This window comes from Hyperolius riggenbachi, chromosome 2, assembly GCF_040937935.1.
Source record: "Hyperolius riggenbachi isolate aHypRig1 chromosome 2, aHypRig1.pri, whole genome shotgun sequence".
Taxonomy (NCBI): domain Eukaryota; kingdom Metazoa; phylum Chordata; class Amphibia; order Anura; family Hyperoliidae; genus Hyperolius; species Hyperolius riggenbachi.
In genome coordinates this window covers 209106850-209127356 of record NC_090647.1, presented here as the reverse complement: position 1 = coordinate 209127356, position 20507 = coordinate 209106850, and the positions used below count along the sequence as shown (strand labels likewise).

General features: G+C 43.1%; 1 protein-coding gene across 4 annotated transcripts in view; it reads right to left on the bottom strand.

Moving 5' to 3' along the window:
- The window catches only part of COL4A2 (collagen type IV alpha 2 chain), a 284103-nt gene that overhangs the window by 105554 nt on the left and 158042 nt on the right, over positions 1-20507 (bottom strand). For all 4 annotated transcript variants that reach the window (XM_068268036.1, XM_068268037.1, XM_068268038.1 and 1 more), the window contains 2 exons: positions 19889-19933; positions 10133-10186 (listed from right to left, as the gene is read on the bottom strand). In XM_068268036.1, the coding sequence (XP_068124137.1) occupies positions 10133-10186; positions 19889-19933 (99 nt within the window). The remainder of the gene's footprint in view (positions 1-10132; positions 10187-19888; positions 19934-20507) is intronic.

Sequence of the window (20507 nt, the reverse complement as noted above, 5' to 3'; positions counted from 1 at the left end):
TCTGTCTCTTCTCTCTTCTTCTCCCCCCTCTCTTTTCCCTTAACTTCTCTTGTTCCCCCGAGTCCTACGGAGCCCTTTACAATACCAGTAGCTCTCTTTACTTAACAAATCAATATGTCTTCTAACCCACTTCGTTTCATTTCTCACAATGTCCAAGGGTTTGGTGTCCCACAAAAACGTTCAAAAGCTTTCCAGTACTACAAATCCTGTCGTGCTGATATAATCCTGCTACAGGAAACGAGGCTAACCTCCTCCTCTTGTCCTAGACTTTTGAGCAAACACTTCCGACTTCTACACTGCCTGTGCTCCTGATAAAACTAGAGGAGTAATTATCTGTTTTAGAAAAGGCCTCCCTTTCCATTGTGACAAAACAACAGCTAACCCAGAGGGGAGATATTTTTTGCGAATAGGCCAAAAACTAACAATAGTAAACTATTATGCTCCCAACTCCCGCCAAGAACAATTCTTCAGTCACCTCCTAGAAGTGTTATCCCACCACAAACCGGGCACTGCCATAGTAGCAGCGGACACCAACGTAGCCTTAAATCATAACCTTGACAGGTATTGACCGAATGCCTCACCTCTTCCCTCTTCCCAAACTTCAGGACCTAAAATCATGCAACAATTTGAGGCACACACACTTGTAGACATTTGGAGAGGCTTGCACCCCCTAGCACGATTATACCGTCTTTTCACACGCCTACAATAGCTTTAGCCGCATAGATCACTTCTTTATTCCCCAGGCCATTATACCTAATGCCCTGGAGGCAAGCATTTTGACAGTTCCCTGGTCTGATCATTCCCCTATCTCATTGACATGCTCTTCTTTGATCCCAAAAGGCTCTAACCATTCCTGGAGATTGAATGATTCCCTCCTATCCAGGGCCGGGCCGATGCAGAGGCTGGAGAGGCTCCAGCCTCAGGGTGCAGTGTAGGAGGGGGTGCACAATTCATTCAGCTGTCATTCCCAATTGGGTTTGAAGCAGAAAGAAATAAGAAAAGGGGATACATGACAGTGACTGCAAGCCAGATAACTGGAGATTAAGGTGTTGGGGAGGTTGGGGGCCCTGGGGCACCTATTAGTCTAATAGCAATCAGTGTGTGACGGCTGGGTTGGGAGGGATGGAGGGGCGCACTTTGCTGTCTCAGCCTTGGGTGCTGGAGGAGCTCTGCTCCTATCTTATCAAATTCATGCTGACCAGATTAGGCAAAATTTAGTACATTTCTTGGAAGAAAACCAAGGCTCTGTCTCTTCTCCATACATTCTCTGGGAAGCTCCAAAAGCAACAATGAGAGGGCACCTATCTAGCATCCTCCCTTAAAAAGAAGAGACTCCAAAAAATCAAGACACCGCAGGCTAACCTAGAACTATTAGAAGCTCAATGGAAATCCCCCCCTTCCTCAACTAACAGGTCACTAAGGAACAAAGCTTGATCGGAATTAGATCTCTTACTTAGCGAACAAGTTGAAAAGCAATTACGCTGGAAACGCCAGTTTTACTACTATAACGCCAATAAGATGGTGACACTGCTAGCCCACAGACTTAAGAATAGACCCCCAATCACCAGGAGATCTCTCCCACAGACGTCCTCCAGGCAATCAAAACTCTGAAACCTCACAAAACCCCAGGCCCGGATGGATTCTCAGGTACATATTACCGCAAACTTGCAGACCTGCTAGCTCCCATTCTAGCATCCTGCTTCAATGCACTCCGGACTGGCCAAAAAAACCCCTCCACCATGCTACAGGCTACTGTTTCTATGATCCCCAAATCTGACCAACCAATTCTACAACCCCAACAATTCCGCCCCATCTCACTTATCAACACTGACCTCAAAATCCTGGGGAAAATCCTTGCACAGAGACTTAACTCATTCATCCCCCAGATCATACATAGAGACCAAGTAGGTTTTGTCCCTGGTAGACAAGCTAGCGACAATACTAGGCGGGCTATGCATCTTCACTTCCTTCACACCCGACGCATACCTGGGCTCCTCCTTTCACTAGACGTATACAAAGCATTTGATACACTCTCCTGGAACTATCTGGAATATACCCTAGCTAAATAGGGGTTTGGTTCATCCTTTCTCAACTGGATTAAATTGCTTTACTCCTCTCCCACGGTTAGTGTCAAATATTCAGGTTTTGCCTCTGCCCCTTTCCATATACAAAGGGGTATGAGACAGGGTTGCCCTCTTTCCCCTATTCTATTTATCCTCGCCTTAGAACCCCTGGCCATAGCCATCAGACAGCACGAAAGCATCTTGGGAGTGGAATGTGCAGGAATTTAGCATAAAGCTTTGATGTTCGCAGATGACATGCTTCTAACTGTTACTCAACCTTTGACTTCCATTCCCAACTTGTTAGCTCTGCTCGATGGATTCTATTACATCTCAGGCCTCACGACAGACAACCAAAAATCCCTTGCCCTGAATATTTCATTAGACCCCATTATTAAAGAAGAGGTATCCTTGATTTTAAACTTCCAATGGTCTAACTCAATTCCCTATCTAGGAATGACTTTAACTTCCCAACTAGACACCCTATTTGGCAGTAACTATCCCCCTTTACTCAAACAGATCTCCTCTCTGATGACATCTTGGACTAACATTCCACTATCCATATTTGGCAGAATAAACACAGTTAAAATGTCTATCCTCCCCAAAATCTTATACCTCTTTCGTATGCTCTCAATCTCCATCCCATCCCACTTTATACGTATTCTCCAAAACAAGATACAATTCTTCATCTGGGCAGGTAAGAGGCCCCGTATTAGCAAAACCTCCCAGCTAGCACATAGATATGATGGTGGACTTGGTGTGCCCAACCTATCTCTGTATCATAGAGCCGCTGTAGCATCACGCCTATTGACCCTATATAAATCATATGATGCCCCTCTTTGGAATTTTCTGGAGATACCAGATAGTCACCCTATCAAACTCCACACACTCCTTTGGATACCTAAACAACTTAGGCCCAAGCATCTTAGCCCTTTCCTTACTTCAAACTTAGCCGTTTGGGACGCCTTCAGATATTCAGGTGGTCTACAATCCTTCCATCTGCCCCTATGCCCCATTACCTACAACCCTCTCTTTCCACCTGGCCTTGACAATCCGAATACTTTTAAGTGGTGGTCTGATCACTAATTTCTCCTAGTTAAGGACTTCCTTAGTGGCAGAGGGCTCCTCTCTTGGCAAGAAATTAAAGATAAACATTATCCTCCCCTTCAGAATACTTTACATTTTTACAAATATAACACTGGATCTCTACCCTTACTCGAGGCAAAGAATTCCCATTACTCACCACTGCTTTTGAGAACATGTGCCTGAGAAACCCATCGGAGCCTGGCTCAATCTCGGCAATCTACTCTAAGATCTCTCGTCCCGATTCTTGCAGATCCCAACCCTACATTCAGAGCTAGGAAAAGGAGCTCGGGCAACACAAAGATGAAGAAGACTGGGTTGACTGCTGGCAATGAGTTGCAAGCTGCTCAACAAACGTTTTCGCAATGGAATCAGCATATAAAGTTTTAACTCACTGGTATCTAGTCCCGGCTAGATTAAACAAATTATCCCCTACTCTCTATTCCAAATGTTTTAGAGGTTGTGGAAGGGAAGGCACCATGTTTCATATTTGGTGGTAGTGTCCCCAGCTTACCCGCTTGTGGAGTAGAACATTTGGCCTTCTACAGTAATTTTTCCATATCACTATACGTAAAGACCCGTGGATAGCTCTTTTCCATGGCAAAATACATGGGCTCACAGAAAACCAAAACAAACTTGCCTCCTTCCTCTTTCTTTCTACTAAAATGACAATAGCAAGGAATTGGAAGAAGACACCTACACATTTTTTAGAAGTTAAAGCACGCATGTCAGACTTTATGGTTAATGAAAAACTGATAAGTGTTTTCCGAAATACACACAAGTTTCTCAGCATATGGCAACCTTGGATTGACCTTGAATTTCCGGGTTTAGACCCTGATCTGTACACCACCTGTTGAGCTCACGTGTACGCCATAGGACACCTCTTTTCTTTCTCCCCCCTCCTCCTTCCCCTCTGGTCTACCTCTCTTTCTCCCTACTCTCTCTGCTCCTCTCTGCTTCTTCTCGGCCTGTCCTTCTCCTAGGTAAGAGGTGGGGGCTTATTGGGAGAGGATTGAAAGAATTCCCTCCTCTCCCCTCGATAGCCCTTTTCTGTGACCACTGGTTCTTGGCTCTGGTCGTCGAGAAACCTCTCAGGTTTAAACTTTTATGTTTTGATTTGTACATGTTCAGCATCCTGGTTTGGACCTCCCGGTATATGATGCCACGCACTGCCGGGTCGTCCTTCAACCATGGTTCAGTTTATCTGAGTGCCCCCCTGTGTGGGTCACACCCATTTTCATCTTAACCATGTACAACTGTTTGAACTGTTCCTTGTTTGTGTATGTTCTTTAAAATTCAATAAAAATATTGAAAACAAAACTCTCCAAGGACATCTTTGCTGTAAGTGTAGCAATATTAGGAGGGAAACCATTTGTGAATGATACTACTATTCAGCGCTAGGCATGGCATTGCTTAGGAGAACTCATGGAGAAGCATGTGATCAGTTTGATCAGCTGATATGCAAGGTTCTGATTTGCCTGTCATGATCATGTGTTAAAACATTAAAAAAAGTCACCACAGCAAATCAGAACCTTTCAGATCTCCTAAGCAGTGCCATCCCTATTCAGTGCACATATAGAGGGGATCATTAGCCCTAGTGGGCTGCTCTTGCTCAGGGGCCCCGGTGCGGTTGCAACCTCTGCAACCCCTATTGCTATGCCACTGACAAAGTATTTCTACAGTTTCCCTGTTCTTTTCAATAAAACACTCGGTTAAAGTCTGCTCTGGGGATGGTGGGGGGGGGGGGGGGGAGGGGGTTGGGTTTGCTGCACTGATATACTGGAAGGACATGGCATCACTGTAACTGGGGAGAACAATGGTACCACTGGGAGGGGACATGGTTACACTGGGAATCTAAGGTCATTGCTAAGGGGTGGAATTTTTTCAGTTACGCCTCTTAAAGAGGAACTCCAGGAAAAATAATGTAATAAAAAAGTGCTTCATTTTTACAATAATTATGTATAAATGATTTTATGTATAAATGATTTAGTCAGTGTTTGCCCATTGTAAAATCTTTTAAATCCCTGATTTACATTCTGACATTTATTACATGGTGACATTTTTACTGTTGGCAGGTGATGTAGCTGCTGCATGCTTTTTTGGCAGTTGGAAACAGCTGTAAACAGCTATTTTCCACAATGCAACAAGGTTCACAGACAGGAAACTGCCAGGAGTACATACAGAGTTTCCTGTGGGAGGGGTTTCACCACAATATCAGCCATACAGCGCCCCCTGATGGTCTGTTTGTGAAAAGGAATAGATTTCTCATGTAAAAGGGGGTATCAGCTACTGATTGGGATAAAGTTCAATTCTTGGTCAGAGTTTCTCTTTAAAGCAGACCTACGCTAAAAATGAATCATGCTTTCACAGTAATTAGCATACAATTTTAAAAACATTCATTTAACTAATTGCAGACCCCACCCTTCCCCACACGGCAGGATTGTTTTGCATGCTAGGAAAACTACTACACAGTCTCAAATGGAAGAAAAATTGCAGACAAATTGCATGCACTTGCAGTTCTAATGAGTTTTCATTTTAATGCAGTTTGTGTTTTTCAAGCATTTTTACTAATTTTTGTTGTCAACTTGTCTTCAGCATTTGAAATTGCCTGCTTGAAATAATGTCTTCCCCAGTTATATAGGGTCTTGCACTCTCTTGGCTTTCTTCCTTCTTCTCTGATAGGATATTTATAGTTTCCTCCACCCTGTTCTCCCCTCATTGACTTATAATTGAAATACCCCAAGCCTCAGTTCTTGGTCCCCTTCTCTTCCTGTATCACTTTTATGCTAATGATACCCAACTCTACCTGTCTGCTCCTGATCTATCTCATGGCCATGAATTGCTGTAATCCCATCTCCATCTTAAAATGTACCTGAGACGATGGATAAAATACGTTTTATACATACCTGGGGCTTCATCTAGCCCCTTTCACGCTGATCTGTCCCTCGCAATCCTCCGCTGCTGCCTGGATCATCCGCAATCTGGTCCGGTAATTTGGCTAGTCAGGGCCAGTCGGTGCAGGCGCATTACGGCTGCATGTGCGCTCCCCCGTCACGCTCCCATGGCTTGGAGAATTCTGTGCCTGCGCAGCAGTCCTGCTCTGGTGCAGAACTCTCCCAGCGACAGGGGTGCCAAGGCATGCACAGTAGGCCCCATCTCCCAAAGTTACCGGGCCAGATTGCGGAGGAACGAGGTGGCAGAGGAGGACGGCGACAGATCAGCGTGAAGGGTGCTAGAGGAAGACCCAGGTATGTATAAAACTTCTCTTCACTTCAGGTTTGCTTTAATGTCCACCAGCTTCCTAAAACGTACATGGACAAAACTGAACTTGTGACTTTTCTGCCTTCTATATCTATTGCCCTTCCTGAAATAAACAATATCAATCACTCAACAATAATCATATGTCCTCACATTCACTACCTAGGAGTAACTTTCTATTCAGCTCTATTTTTCATACCTCACATTAGTACATTAAATGTCTCCTGTCCACTTCAACTAAGAAACATCTGTTGGATTCACCCTACCCCCTACCCCAACGGCAGTGGTGGGTAGGCACGCCGTTCTTTGATACTAGTGGTCTCTGGTCCTTAAGGGGCTAGAGACTGCTGGTACGTAAGAAAAGATAGAGCGCTCGATATTATATCACCAGATGAAAGTTTAATATGTGCAGATAAATTTCTACTTACAAGATTAAAAGAACAATGTCGTATGAGTCAAAGCCAGGAATCGCATCCCTCACTCCAGCATTGTGGAAACCGCCAGGCTGTGGCCAGCAGCCTGGCGTGCGGTGTACGGGAAGGTCCACTCACAGGCGGGGGCGTGTCCTGGGTAATGACATAACTCTAGCGTGATGACGCGTTTCGGCATCACTGCCTTCATCAGATCACGCTGGGGCACAAGCAACGTCACGTTAAAACCACAAAGCCAGGAATCGCATTCCTCACTCCAGAGTTGTGGAAACCGCCAGGCTGTGGCCTGCAGCATGGTAGGCGAAACTGGCCACCGTACTCATGTTACTATTCCGTCCCCTTCCGATCACCATAGCAACTTAGGGAGGTGGAACACAGTGGTTTTAACGCGACGTTGCTTGTGCCCCAGCGTGATCTGACAAAGGCAGTGATGCCAAAATGTGTCATCATGCTAGAGGCACATCGTTACCCAGGACACACCCCCCACCTGTGAGTGGACCTTCCCCTACACCGGACGCCACACTGCTGGCCACAGCCTATCGGTTTCCACAACGCTGGAGGGAGGGATGCGATTCCTGGCTTTGAAACATGCGACATTGTTCTTTTAATCTTGTAAGTAGAAATGTATCTGCGCATATTAAACTTTAATCTGGTGATACACTATGGAGCGCTCTATCTTTTTTTAGATTGATTTTACCTGTTTCTACCCTATTGGAGAGCGGCTCTGGGAGCCAGATACCAACACAGAAGTGGTTTGGATTGTTTTTGTTGGAGCGCTGGACATTATTTTCACTGCTGGTACGTAAGTGGTTAAAAATAACATTTATTATTAATAATAATATTGTGTAGCTACTGATTCTTCCAGGTAGTTTATAATGGGGCTACTGTATGTTTGATCATATTGTTACCTTTCAGCATAGAACAGCTGTAGCTTTAGGCAAAAGACAACATTCCCATGACTAATACTTCAATCATTTGTTTTCCTTAGTACAATTTGTCTGTTATACAGATGGGGATTCCCACAGACCAAAGTTTCCTTTTATATGTCTCTAAGCTCAAAATAGCAATAAACTTTTCAAATGGAAGAAGTAATATTTGGGATGTGGTGCATCCTGGTAACAACTTACACAGACAGTCTGGAAGTTGTGTGGGCTGGTGTGGTATGGTAATAAACCGGATAATGTTACCTATCGGTTTCCACACAACGCAATCCCAAGAACCTCTCTTTATAAGCAGTTTTGTTCCATGTATTATTTCATATAAACAGCATGACACAAATGAAACACAGCAGCCTAAGTATACTGGAACAACAAAACGTTTTTCGTTTTTCACTGGAATAAATGGATCATTTGATGCAGATCTGTTGCTATAAATAATGCTATCAGTAGCCTAAACACAGATTCTGGGAAATTATTTGACTAACCTATTTATTTGGCACTGACACATGTTCTATAGTGCTTTATGGAATAGACTGGACAATTCATATCATTAACTGTCCACTAGCAAGGATTACAGTCCAGTATGCCTACCATAGTCTAGGGACAATTTTAGCCAATTAAAGGAGCACTATGGTGAAATGCATCAACTTTTATTAATCAATCCAATTAATGTAACATTTATTTTGTTTTCTCATTACTTGTAAAACTGATCAAAATACCTCCACTGACAGGTCCAACTGGAGCCTCTTCTGCTATAAACAGTCCATGAATGAATTATTAAAATATTATGTATTTTGCCATAGTGTCCCTTTAACCTTCCAGTGTATTTTAGGTTACAGTAGGAGATTGCAGGGTGCAGAGAACACGCATAGATGCATATAATCTCCATAGAGTTGTGTTCAGGGAAGAAATCAGGCCTTTGATCCTAGCACTGCAATTGGAGAGTCCTAGCCATGCACCTGCTATGCTACACATGCTGTTCACTTTGTGCCTAGACTGAATATTACAGACTACATTCTTTCATACTAAAGCTGACATGTTTCATACAGATGTGTCAGCATGATTCCTTTGTTAAAAGGAGAACTGAGGCAAAAAAAGTAAAAAAAAATACTCCAGTGTTGCTTCTTGGGGATTCTCAGGTAATACAATCATCTGGTTAAAACCCAACCTGGCTGACATTTTTCCTCTAAGCATGGTAAGTCTATGGACATCTATAGGAGACTTAAGGTGGCCATACACTGGCCCGATTCGCGGCCGTTTCGACAGCAGATTCGATCCTGGGATCGAATCTGCTGCCAATCGTTCGCGCTAAACGCACCCGCCGATCCGATTTCCTCCCGAAATCGGATCGGTCCGTCGATCGCGCCGTGCGGGAAATTACCCTCGATTGCCCGTGGGTAGGGAGCGCGTCGCTAGCGGCGGCCGATCCGATCAGGTATACATTACCTGACGCTGGCTCCCGGGCGTCTTCTCCGCATCTTCTCCGCGCTGCACCCTCTCCATCCCGGCGCTTCCTGTCACTGCAGTGACCAGGAAGTTCAAATAGAGGGCGCTCTATTTGAACTTCCTGGTCACGGAGTGACACAGGAAGCGCCGGGATGGAGCGGGTGCAGCGTGGAGAAGATGCGGAGAAGATGCCCGGAAACCAGCGTCAGGTAATGTATGATCAGGGAAGGGGACAGGCGGCAGCGGCGGCTCCACAGATTGTGATCGGTTTCAGGCTGAAATTGATTCACAATCTGTTTGCAGTAAAGGCAGCCATACGATCCCTCTCTGATCAGATTCGATCAGATAGGGATCTGTCAGCTGGTCGATCTAATGGCAAATCGACCAGTGTATGGCTACCTTTACAGTTACACAATTGTTTGCCTATGCAACCAGTAAACAATCCTCATAGATCCTTTATTGACTTGAAATGTAAACTGGCAGCATGAGTCACTTTTTCAGACTTGCAGATAAGACAAGCAGGAGACACATAGAAAGCAGTCTATAACGCTTGTGCAGCTGGATTACAATGTGTACAACATGTATACTTTGCTTTATATACAAGAATACTGTCTACTGAAGGGTTTTTGGTTGCCTACAAATAGCTTCATTTAAAGTAAATATGAGAATTCACACATTATCAATCAAACAGAACTGATCAGACTAATATGGAGATTTACAGTAAGTTACTTAACGTTTAAGAAATGAAATCTCTCAGCATGAAGGGCAGTGAGTATACTTTTTATGCGTCACCAAGCAACAGAAGGACATTTAATTACATATTGAAAATATCCTAAATATGTGAGTTTAGTGCTCAGGTATTTCAATTAGGGATCTGATAGATATTACAGATAGATATTAAAGCTAACATATTTACCTTCCCGCCTTTAAAGCCAGGTGCTCCAGGAATACCGATTTGTGCAGGTCGTCCCTATTGAAATGTGAAAAAGTTATTGCATATTTTTTATTAGGAATATTGTAATACTATTTGTTATAAACAAAGAGACTGCATCAACGTCCAGATAAACTCAAACTCAACAAGACAAAGGCCCTTAATCAATTAACATTTTCTTCTGAGTTTTATCCCAGGAGAAAATGTTTTATTTTCTCTTTAAACTACCGTAACTTCCTAGCACGTTGTAATTTAAAAAGTACCAAAAAACGTAAGTGTAAAACTGCTATCATAGTTTTCTTGAGTATTTTCTTGGTTGCCAAAGGCTTAAAGGGCATATTACTGACAAGGTGTGAAAATCAGTTAACAGGCAGCTACTGTAGTACCACTGACCAGAGGTAGAAAACTAGTAACATATACAATTGGTTCTATAAACCTAATATCGTAAATTAGTCTTTCTTGGAATCCCTTGGGCTAAAAATCTTGGTTTGAAGGTTTAACAATCTCACCGGTATGTATTGACAATTTTATGTTTATTTAGCTCACACATTGAGAATTAGAAACAGTAATATCCAAACACATGCCTCATAGGTGTGTGCCAAGGCTGCCAATATATATACACACAATGAACTGAGCAAATACAGCCCTTTGAAAAAGGCACCACACCAAAATATATGCAAATTAAACAATAGTTTATTCATAGATATACACCACTATAATTCATAAAATCAATTAAAACTGTCGGTACCAATTCAGTAGGGTAATTATATTCATATACCATCAATCTATTAATCTATATATTGCTAAGATATTATATATGAGATGATAGCCCTCAGGACGCTCAGTATCTGAGCTGTCCTGGGCTAAGAACCCGGGTTCTGTATAGGGCTAAAGTAAAGTGCATAAAAGTGCAAACAACCATACCCTTGGTCCGGCTAAGTATATGGCTATCTTATCTCTATGGGGTCACCTTTTTATCACGTCTGTTCTCACTCAGTATTAATTATTGGTCACTGTTTTTTGATTATGAGTATTTAATGTTGTATACATAACCTTTTGATATATGTAATATATGGTTGTTTGCACTTTTATGCACTTTACTTTAGCAATATACAGAACCCGGGTTCTTAGCCCAGGACAGCTCAGATACTGAGCGTCCTGAGGGCTATCATCTCATATATAATATCTTAGCAATATACAGATTAATAGATTGATGGTATATGAATATAATTACCCTACTGAATTGGTACCGACAGTTTTAATTGATTTTATGAATTATAGTTGTGTATATATATGAATAAACTATTGTTTAATTTGCATATATTTTGGTGTGGTGCCTTTTTCAAAGGGCTGTATTTGCTCAGTTCGTTGTGTACACATTGAGAATTGTGACCTATTGAACCATATCTGTTCTCAGCAGTGCTTGTTTAAACCACACCCCCTCACATTTTATGTCATGTAAACTTTACATTGTAAAGCACTGGTTTTATGTTAGATATCAAGTGGAACTATGCTATGGTACAACTTCACCCGACTACAGAGAAACTGCTGTTTATAGCCCAAGGTTATTAACCACAGTAAAATAAATAAATGATATAAACAGGGAGCAAGTTTTCTGTGAGGATGGTACTACATGTAGCGGTGCGTGAAAGCTTGTGAACACTTTCAACATTTCTACATTTTACATGAATGTGACCTAAAACACCACCTGATTATAAAATAAATCCTAAAAATAAAAGAAGAAACCTTTAAAAAATGTAAAAAAAACAAACAAACATTATATTAATTAATATATTTGGTCATGTATTTATTGAAATAAAAATAATCCAATTGTCAGTTCTGCTGGTTCATGTAGCTTTCCTTATCAAATTTAAACTACATTTGTTAAAAAAAAATATTTTGAGATATAGGCGACATTGTAAGATGGTATAACGTTTCACCATCTACGAAAGACTGAAATAGCTTTTTGGGAATGAGTGACTTTATTTCTTGGAAAAAACATCCAAAAACACAGCCTGACAAACAACTTGTAATGAATAGCAGAGATGCCGCCGCGTGGACAAGCGGCAGGGCGGCTGTCTCCGCGTTCAAGCTGGCGGCTGTTTCCGCGCAACAACATGCCTCTGGTTTGCCTGGTCCTTCTAGTGCACACAGATGGAGAGCTGCGCGCGCGCCAGGCGACAGGACCTTTATGCCAGCAGAAGGGGAATCAGCTGATCAGGCCGATCAGCTGATCCCAGCTGGACTCCTGATTGGCTGAGTGGCTGGGGCGGCGCTGCGGAGCGCTGGATGTATATATAGTACTTGCTTGGCAGTTGCTGGTTGTCTGCTGTTGCGAATACTCACGTGTGAGCACTCAGAACTCAGTCAGATCCTACAGTGTGTTAGAACCAGTTGGTACTGGGAATTCACACTTAGCCAGATTCCGCTTTAGAAGATTACTGTGTTATACTTTAGCCTAGTTCCCGGGTGTTGAGACCACGGACCTCACACCCTAGTCTAGGATATTTCTGTATTATACTTTAGCCTAGTTCCCGGGTGTTGAGACCACGGACCTCACACCCTAGTCTAGGATATTGCTGTGTTATACTTTTAGCCTAGTTCCCGGGTGTTGAGACCACGGACCTCACACCTAAGTCTAGGCTATTACTGTGTTATACTTCAGACTACTTCCCGGGTGTCGAGACCAAGGACCTCACACTAGGATTGTGCTATAATGATACTTGTTATGACCTTTAGCTTTGCTGACCTCTCTCCTGCTTTCTGATTCGGTACCTCGCATATCTGACTACCAGTTGCCAACCTTGCCTGTACCCGGTTACCGAATCAGCCTTCTGTCTCTGTACTTTATCTGCTCGTGTGTTGCCGACCTGGCCTGTCTGACCCTTCTGGCTGTCACTCATCCCTTGAGTGATCAGTCTCTCTGTACTACTCGTGACACTAACTCTCCAGGTGTCAATTAGCTGCAAAGGCTGCCTGCCCCTCAGGAAGTCTCTTTGCAGTTCAGTCAGGGGGCTCTATCCCATAAGAGTCCACTGGCTGCAGTTCAGTCTGATTCCCAATCCATCAGGGAATCCTTGGCTGCAGTACAGTCTGATTCCCAATCCATCAGGGAATCCTTGGCTGCAGTACAGTCTGTCTCTCCTCAGCTTGAGGAGGTCAGCTACAGCACAGCCAGTGGCCACCTGCATCTCAGTGGTCCACTGGCTGCAGTAGAGTCTGTATCTCCCGCTCCTCAGGAGATACCCTTTCTTACTGTTGCACCAAACACTTTATAACACTAGGTGTCCTGTGTCAAGCTATACTGATATTATTGGTGATTCTGCAGATCACACATAATCAAGTATAGCATCTGTATTGTTGGTGATACTGCAGATCACCAATAATCAGAAATACTCTGTGTGCTGACACCATTCGTTACACCACTGCAAAGCTGATAACACCCAGGTATACTACTACTACCCAGACCCCACTCCAACCATAAACACTTGCTTAGCTAAGCTATAAGCGTAAATGAACGACAACTAGCTGAACTAAATGGTGACATAAAAAAGGCTGAGAGCACAGATCCAAATAGTGCAGACAATGGCCATGCAAATTTGCTTTTGCTCCTGAGTTTTCTCTTAGGTGATATTTTTCACTTTGCCAAGAAAATGCCTTTTAAGTGTAACTGTCGGGCATAAAATCAAAAATAAATTCTTTACTTTTATCTGGTAAACAAATAATAAGGATGCTAACCTGGCAATTCAAAAATTAAAATCACTTTTACTTTTCTTGTTGATAAATGATCATTCCCCAGTTTACCTGACTTATTTGGTACACACAAAATTTGGTATGCACAAAGGAAGTTGCAGGGCCTGCCAGGTTGTCCTTTTTTTGCTTCTCTACTTTCCCCTCAGATTTAACTAATGCAGTATGATTGGCTGAAAGCTCTTTCCCTCCTGTTTTCCCCTCCCACACCTCTGTTCCTCTCTGATTGGCCAATATTTCTCATGCTGAGACAATGCACTTTCTATAGTGGAGGGCGGGCAATGCATACATAATCAGGCAGAGGAGAGTAAAAGAGGAAATGACATAAGGAGTTATTTTAAATCAGTGTTTCTCAATCCTGTCTTTGTGACCCCCACAACATACATGCAACCTCACCTATGCACAGATGGGGTAATTATTGTCTCAGCTAGGTGGATTCCATGGCCCATATGCAATTCACTTTTTCTCCTGGGTTTACTCTTAGGAGAAAAATTTTCATCTTCGATTTAAACTAACTTTTTAGCACTTTGCAATAGAAATCGTGTCAAAAGTAGGTAAAAAGTACTAGCAAAATTAGTTTGAGTATTTTTTTGTTTGCTGGTGGTTTAAAAAGAATTTTATTGACTAGTTTGAAAATATCACATAGGAGAAAACACAGGTGAAAAAGTGAATTGCATATGGGCCCATGTAGCTGAGACATGGGCCCACATGCAATTCACTTTTTCACCTGAGTTTTCTCTTAGGAGGTAATTTTTCATTGTCTATTTAAAATAACTTTCCAGTACTTTTAAACTAAAAAAGTACTAAAAAGTAAATTGAAAAAGCACTATCAAAATTATTTTGAGTATTTTCTTGCTGTCTGGTGACTTATAAGGAATTTTATGACAAGTTGTGAAAATATCACCTAGGAGAAAACTCAGGTGAAAAAGTGAATTGCATATGGCCCATGGGTGAGGTTGCTTGCAAAAAATGCACCGCTGGTCGGTCACGAGGACAGGTTTGAGAAACACCCGGGCCATATGCAATTTACTTTTTCACCTGAGTTTTCTCCTAGGTGATATTTTCACAATTTGCCAGCAAACAAACACATACAGAAAATAATTTTTACAGTATTGTTTCACCTACTTCTTGGTACTTTTTCAATTGCAAAGTACTAAAAAGTTATTTTAAATTGAAGATGAAAACGTATCTCCTAGGAGAAAACTCAGGAGAAAAAGTGAATTGCATATGGCCCCCTGTTTTAAGCAGAAGATGAAAAATTATCTCCTAGGACAAAACTTAGGAGAAAAAGTTAATTGAATAAGGGCCTATAAGCCAAATGCAATTCACTTTTTCTCCTTAGTTTTCTCCTATGAGATGATTTCTTCATCTTCATTTTAAATTATTTTTTTTTAGCAGTTTGCAATAGAAAAAGTACTAAAACAGGGGTGTAGCAATAGGGTTTGCAGAGGTTGCGACCGCATCGGGGCAGTATTAGCTCTTTATTGGTCCTGTGCTCATAATAATCACTTATATAGATACTTTAAATAGTGGTAACAAACTGTTCACCATCCCCTTCTTGCACGTCAGACACTGTAGTTGCCATTGGCAGGCTTTGGTGCACCGTATCAATTGCTATGTATAGAGTGCTTGCGGGCCCCATTGTAAAACTTGCATGGGGCGCAGAACTCCTTAGCTATGCCACTGTAGTAAAAAGTAGGTGAAACAGTACTGTCAAAATTATTATGAGAATTTCCTTGCTTGCAAGTTACAAGTTGTGAAAATATCACCTAGGAGAAAACTTAAGAGAAAAAGTGAATTGCATATGGCCCCATGTGTGCAACATTGATGCTGTTGGGAAATCTACTTTTATTACCTATGGAACATTGCATAAATTAATGTAAACACCTCATCCTCCCATAAGATCTACCAATTTTATCATGTTTTCAATAGAGAATCCTCTTGAAGGTTGATCTGCTAACTAACATTTGAATACTTGCAAAATGTAAGATATTTGAAGGATCTAATAATCTGTAAATCCCCAGAGACCACACTCATCAGTGAACTCCATCAAGGCCACTTGTTTAGTCTGGCATTTATGGACCTGCAACTTTCCTCTGTGACATAATTTAGCCTGCCACTAACTGCTGAACGGAGATGTCCTATGAGAGAAAAGCACTTTATAAGTGTTATTGTTAATCCTCAGTGCCAGGAATAAGACAGGCGCAGGAAAAACTGCTCATGTCTCACTGTACACTGTATGTATTTGTCAGAAATTCCACGTAGGAACATATACAGTATAATTGCATTTTAAATGTTTTCTCTGCCTTCTAGTTCTAGAAGTAATTCAGATGTAAAGCATGCTTCTGTATATATTTTATAAGGGTAACATTATATGAAACCATCATTGTTCCTTAGGTACGGTAATATGATTTGTAATTGGTAGTGCTTATGTTCAGCAAGTTATATAGTATTCTTCACCCAGTTACTTGTTATCACAACACTAAAATACAATGGTTCAAGCTACATCTCCATGACAGTTGTATACATGAATAGATCATAAGTAGTAACAATTGCATGCTCTATTCCACAACATACTCTATCTGATCCCCACCTACAGGAGGCTCCTGGGGTCCACCAAACCCACCATCAGAACTGTCAAAAAAATGGACCGCGGACGCCAAGCAGGAGCTTCAATCCTGTTTTGATTCTACCAACTGGACGACTCTGGAGGCACCTACTCTAGATGAATGGGCAGAAAATGTCACCTCTTACATCAGCTTCTGCGAAGAAACATGTATCCCAACCAAGACCTTCAAGATCTTCCCCAATAACAAACCTTGGTTCAACAATAAGCTGCGCAAGCTCCGAAAACTCAAGGAGGTAGCCCATAAGACCAGCTCACCAGAGGAGTTTAGAGAGGCCAGAAATGCCCTAAAACGTGAACTGCGGGCTGCAAAGAGGGCTTACTCCAAAAAGGTGGGGCCTCCAGTCCAACAATACACGGGAGGTATGGAAAGGCCTTAGAGCAGCCACTAACTTTAAACTGACCCCCCCAACCCATGACCCCCAGCCTCCAGCTGGCGGAGAAGCTCAACGAGTTCTACTGCAGGTTTAAACGCCAGTCCGCACAACTTGGGGTCTCACCTGTGGGGGAACCTGAGGCCTCGACGCCAGTTATAGGCCAGGAGGCTGAAGTTCTCCGGCATCTCCGCAAGCTGAACCCCAGGAAGGCCTCTCGCCCGGATGGCGTGTCATCGATCTGCCTAAGAACCTGCACAGACCAGCTATCCCCTGTGCTTACCTTCTTATTTATGCGGTCACTGTCAGAAGGTACAGTGCCCTCCTGCTTCAAGAGGTCGACAATTATACCGGTCCTCAAAAAACCAGGCAGCATGGATCTCAACAACTTTAGACCGGTGGCCCTAACCTCCAACATCATTAAGATCCTCGAGCGACTGGTCATCGCCCACCTTAAGTGCTCCACCAATGCCCTCCTTGACCCGCTCCAATTCGCATATAGGGCTAACAGGTCTGTTGAAGATGCCATTAACATCAACCTGGCGTACATCACAGAGCACCTAGACAGACCTGACTCCTACGCCAGGATACTGTTTCTGAACTTCAGCTCAGCATTCAACACTATCTGCCCAGATATCCTGCTCAGCAACCTGGCACAGCTCGGAGTCGATCCCTCCCTTCGTGTATGGGTCAAGGACTTCCTGTCAAGTAGAACACAACTAGTCAAACTCGGAAGCTACTCCTCCAGCGTGAGAACCACAAATACGGGTGCCCCACAAGGATGTCTACTGTCTCCACTCCTGTTCTCCTTGTATACTAACAACTGTACCTCCACTGCCAGCCTTTGTGAAGGTCATCAAAGTTGCGGATGACACTACCATCATCGGCCTAATCGGCAGCAATAGAGAATACGAGTACCGCAGCCAAGTTGAGAGAATCTGCAACTGGTGCAGGGATAACAACCTAGTACTAAACACAGCAAAGGCAGTCGAACTGGTTGTAGATTTCAAGAGGCACTCCCCTCCTCTCCCACCAGTCCACATAGACAAAACCGAAGTCTCAAGAGTACCATCCGTCCGATTTCACAACCCTCACAAACGACCTGAAATGGGGGCTAAACTCCCCCAGAATTCAGAAGAAATCACAGCAGAGGCTGTTCTTCCTGCACCAACTGAAAAAATTTGGCATGTTGCGGGAGCTTCTGAGAAGCTTCTACGCCCCAACCATTGAATCCATAATTTGCTCCCCAGTCATTGTCTGGTACGCTAGTGCGTCGGCTAGCGACAGGTATAAATTGCAGAGAGTCATCACTGAGGCGGAGAAGATCATCGGATCTCCGCTGCCACCCCTCTATCTCCTCTACTCTGCTAGGATGAAGTCGAGGGCCACCAGGATCTCTCGCGACTCCTCCCACCCTGGCAACCGCTACTTTGAGCTTCTCCAGTCGGGTCGTCGCTATAGAACTATCCCATCCAAAACCACCAGGTGCAGGTACGCCTTCTTCCCCCAAGCAATTCTGCTGCTAAACTAATTGGCGGACTGTCACGAAGGTGCCTTAAATGTTTTTTAATTCTAGTGCCCGTTCCTTCCCCACACCAAGATGGCTGCGGCTGTTAGGGGCGTTTCTGGGGTGGGGACAGCCTTCCACGTCAATGCGTACGTGGAGACTGATCCCCGTGTGTGGCCACCCACTGTTTACCTACCCCTGACTCCGCCCCACACAGCCGTCACTCGACGCGATCGTACGTCACTACATGCGACTATTTAGTCTCATGCCGAACGGGCTTGTTTATGCCCAGAAGAAGCCGCTCCTTGCGGCGAATCGCGACGGCTCCTGCACACACGCTTGCCCTCCTGTCCATTCTCACCGGTAAGACTCTTTTCTTCAGGTTTACGCACTACACGGATCTCCGTGACACTGGGCTTACAGCCCTCCACACTTCTCCCCCTTTCCCTTCCTTGCCACTCGGCAGTCGGGCTTGGCTCCTGTACACACCACATTTCTCTTCATTTCTGGGGTTAGCGTTCTGTACACGCCATCCGGTATTTCTCACAGAGGGGTATATTGCCTGCTCACCCATTGTCCTACAGACACGGCACAGGGGTTAGACATTGTCAACCCCCTTTCACACCACCCTCCTCACCCTGTTTATTCCTTACAGGGTGTCCAGCTGCACTTCATTGTTTCATTCAGCTTTCCCTCCACCTTTCTATCTGCTGGTTACCGGTGTGTTCTGTTGTACAGTTATACATATTCATGTGTTGTATATTGACTTATTGTTCATTGAGGGCATTCTTATCCACACTGTGCTCCTGTTTTTATGGTTTTAACTACTTTATGGTTCAATAAAGGCTTATTTGTACTTCATATTATTCTTGTGGTGCGGTTTTTGTAGGGCCAATCTTTTTTCCCTTGTCTGAGAGCTATCTATTGAGTTATTGGCCTTTCTGCACGCATGTGATAGTCATTTATTTATTAAAGTTGTAAGCTTATTCTCACATATTGATTGATGGTGCTTGTCCATTTCTTTTTGTCACGAAGGTAGGGTCACTGCAGCTCACACTCACTGCACCCGGGTTGGTTAGGCTGTGTTGCTGGCTGGAACTCAACTGAACTGTACTAACTTTTGAGCTTTTATATGCAGACTTTACGGTAGACTGGAGGCACTGCAGCCTGGCTGGAACTGTACTGAACTGTACTGATCTGAACTAACTTTGGACTTTAATTTGTCTGTTTTGTGTTATCCTGTTCGATTTTCTTTTCTGTGCTTGTTTTTCTTTTTGTACTTGTCTACGCCATGTAAACCACAACTAATTCCGAGTATGACTCCTGTCATACTTGGCGAATAAAAGTGATTCTGATTCTGATTATTCATACATAGAATTATCTGGTAACTGAGCTATCGTTCTATACTACTATACCTAATCCTAACCTTAACCATCTATATATAAGAAAGTGGAGACTTGGGGAGATAGACGTGTTGCACTTACATCTTCTCCTGGGTCTCCTGACATACCATCGACACCGGAAATTCCCTGCAAAAAAAATAAATAAATAAATACATAATAATAAAGAAATTGTTATGAAGTTAATTATTCCATTTACTTAGACAGCAACAGTTTTAAAAGCTGGTAACGGTATACTTGGCAGGCACAGAACAACAAATAATTAACAATACTATTTATGCACAGGGACCTTGTGTTGCTTGCAGAAGTCTACAGTTTCCTTTTTTTTGTTTTTGTTAAGTTAAGTTAAGTTAAGCCCCAACCCAAATGCTAAACAGGTTAATGCTAGAACTTCAGTGGCTAGTACAGGCTCCAACATCGCATTAAAACTAGACAGGGACATTGAAGCCATTTTGTATGTACTGCAACTAATGGTATGCAGAAACCAATGCGAGGAATATCACAGATACTTGCAGACATCATGATGATTTAATACGGCCTCGCTAGGCAGCAATGTTCTGTGATAAGGAAACAATTTCAGTTGTGGATTTGGAAGAGTGCATCACACTAACATCCTGTTCTCCAATGCCTAACACTATTCTCCCCCAATCCAGTGCCTAAAACTAACAGACCCTTCTCCTCGGCCTCACACTATCCTCCTCCA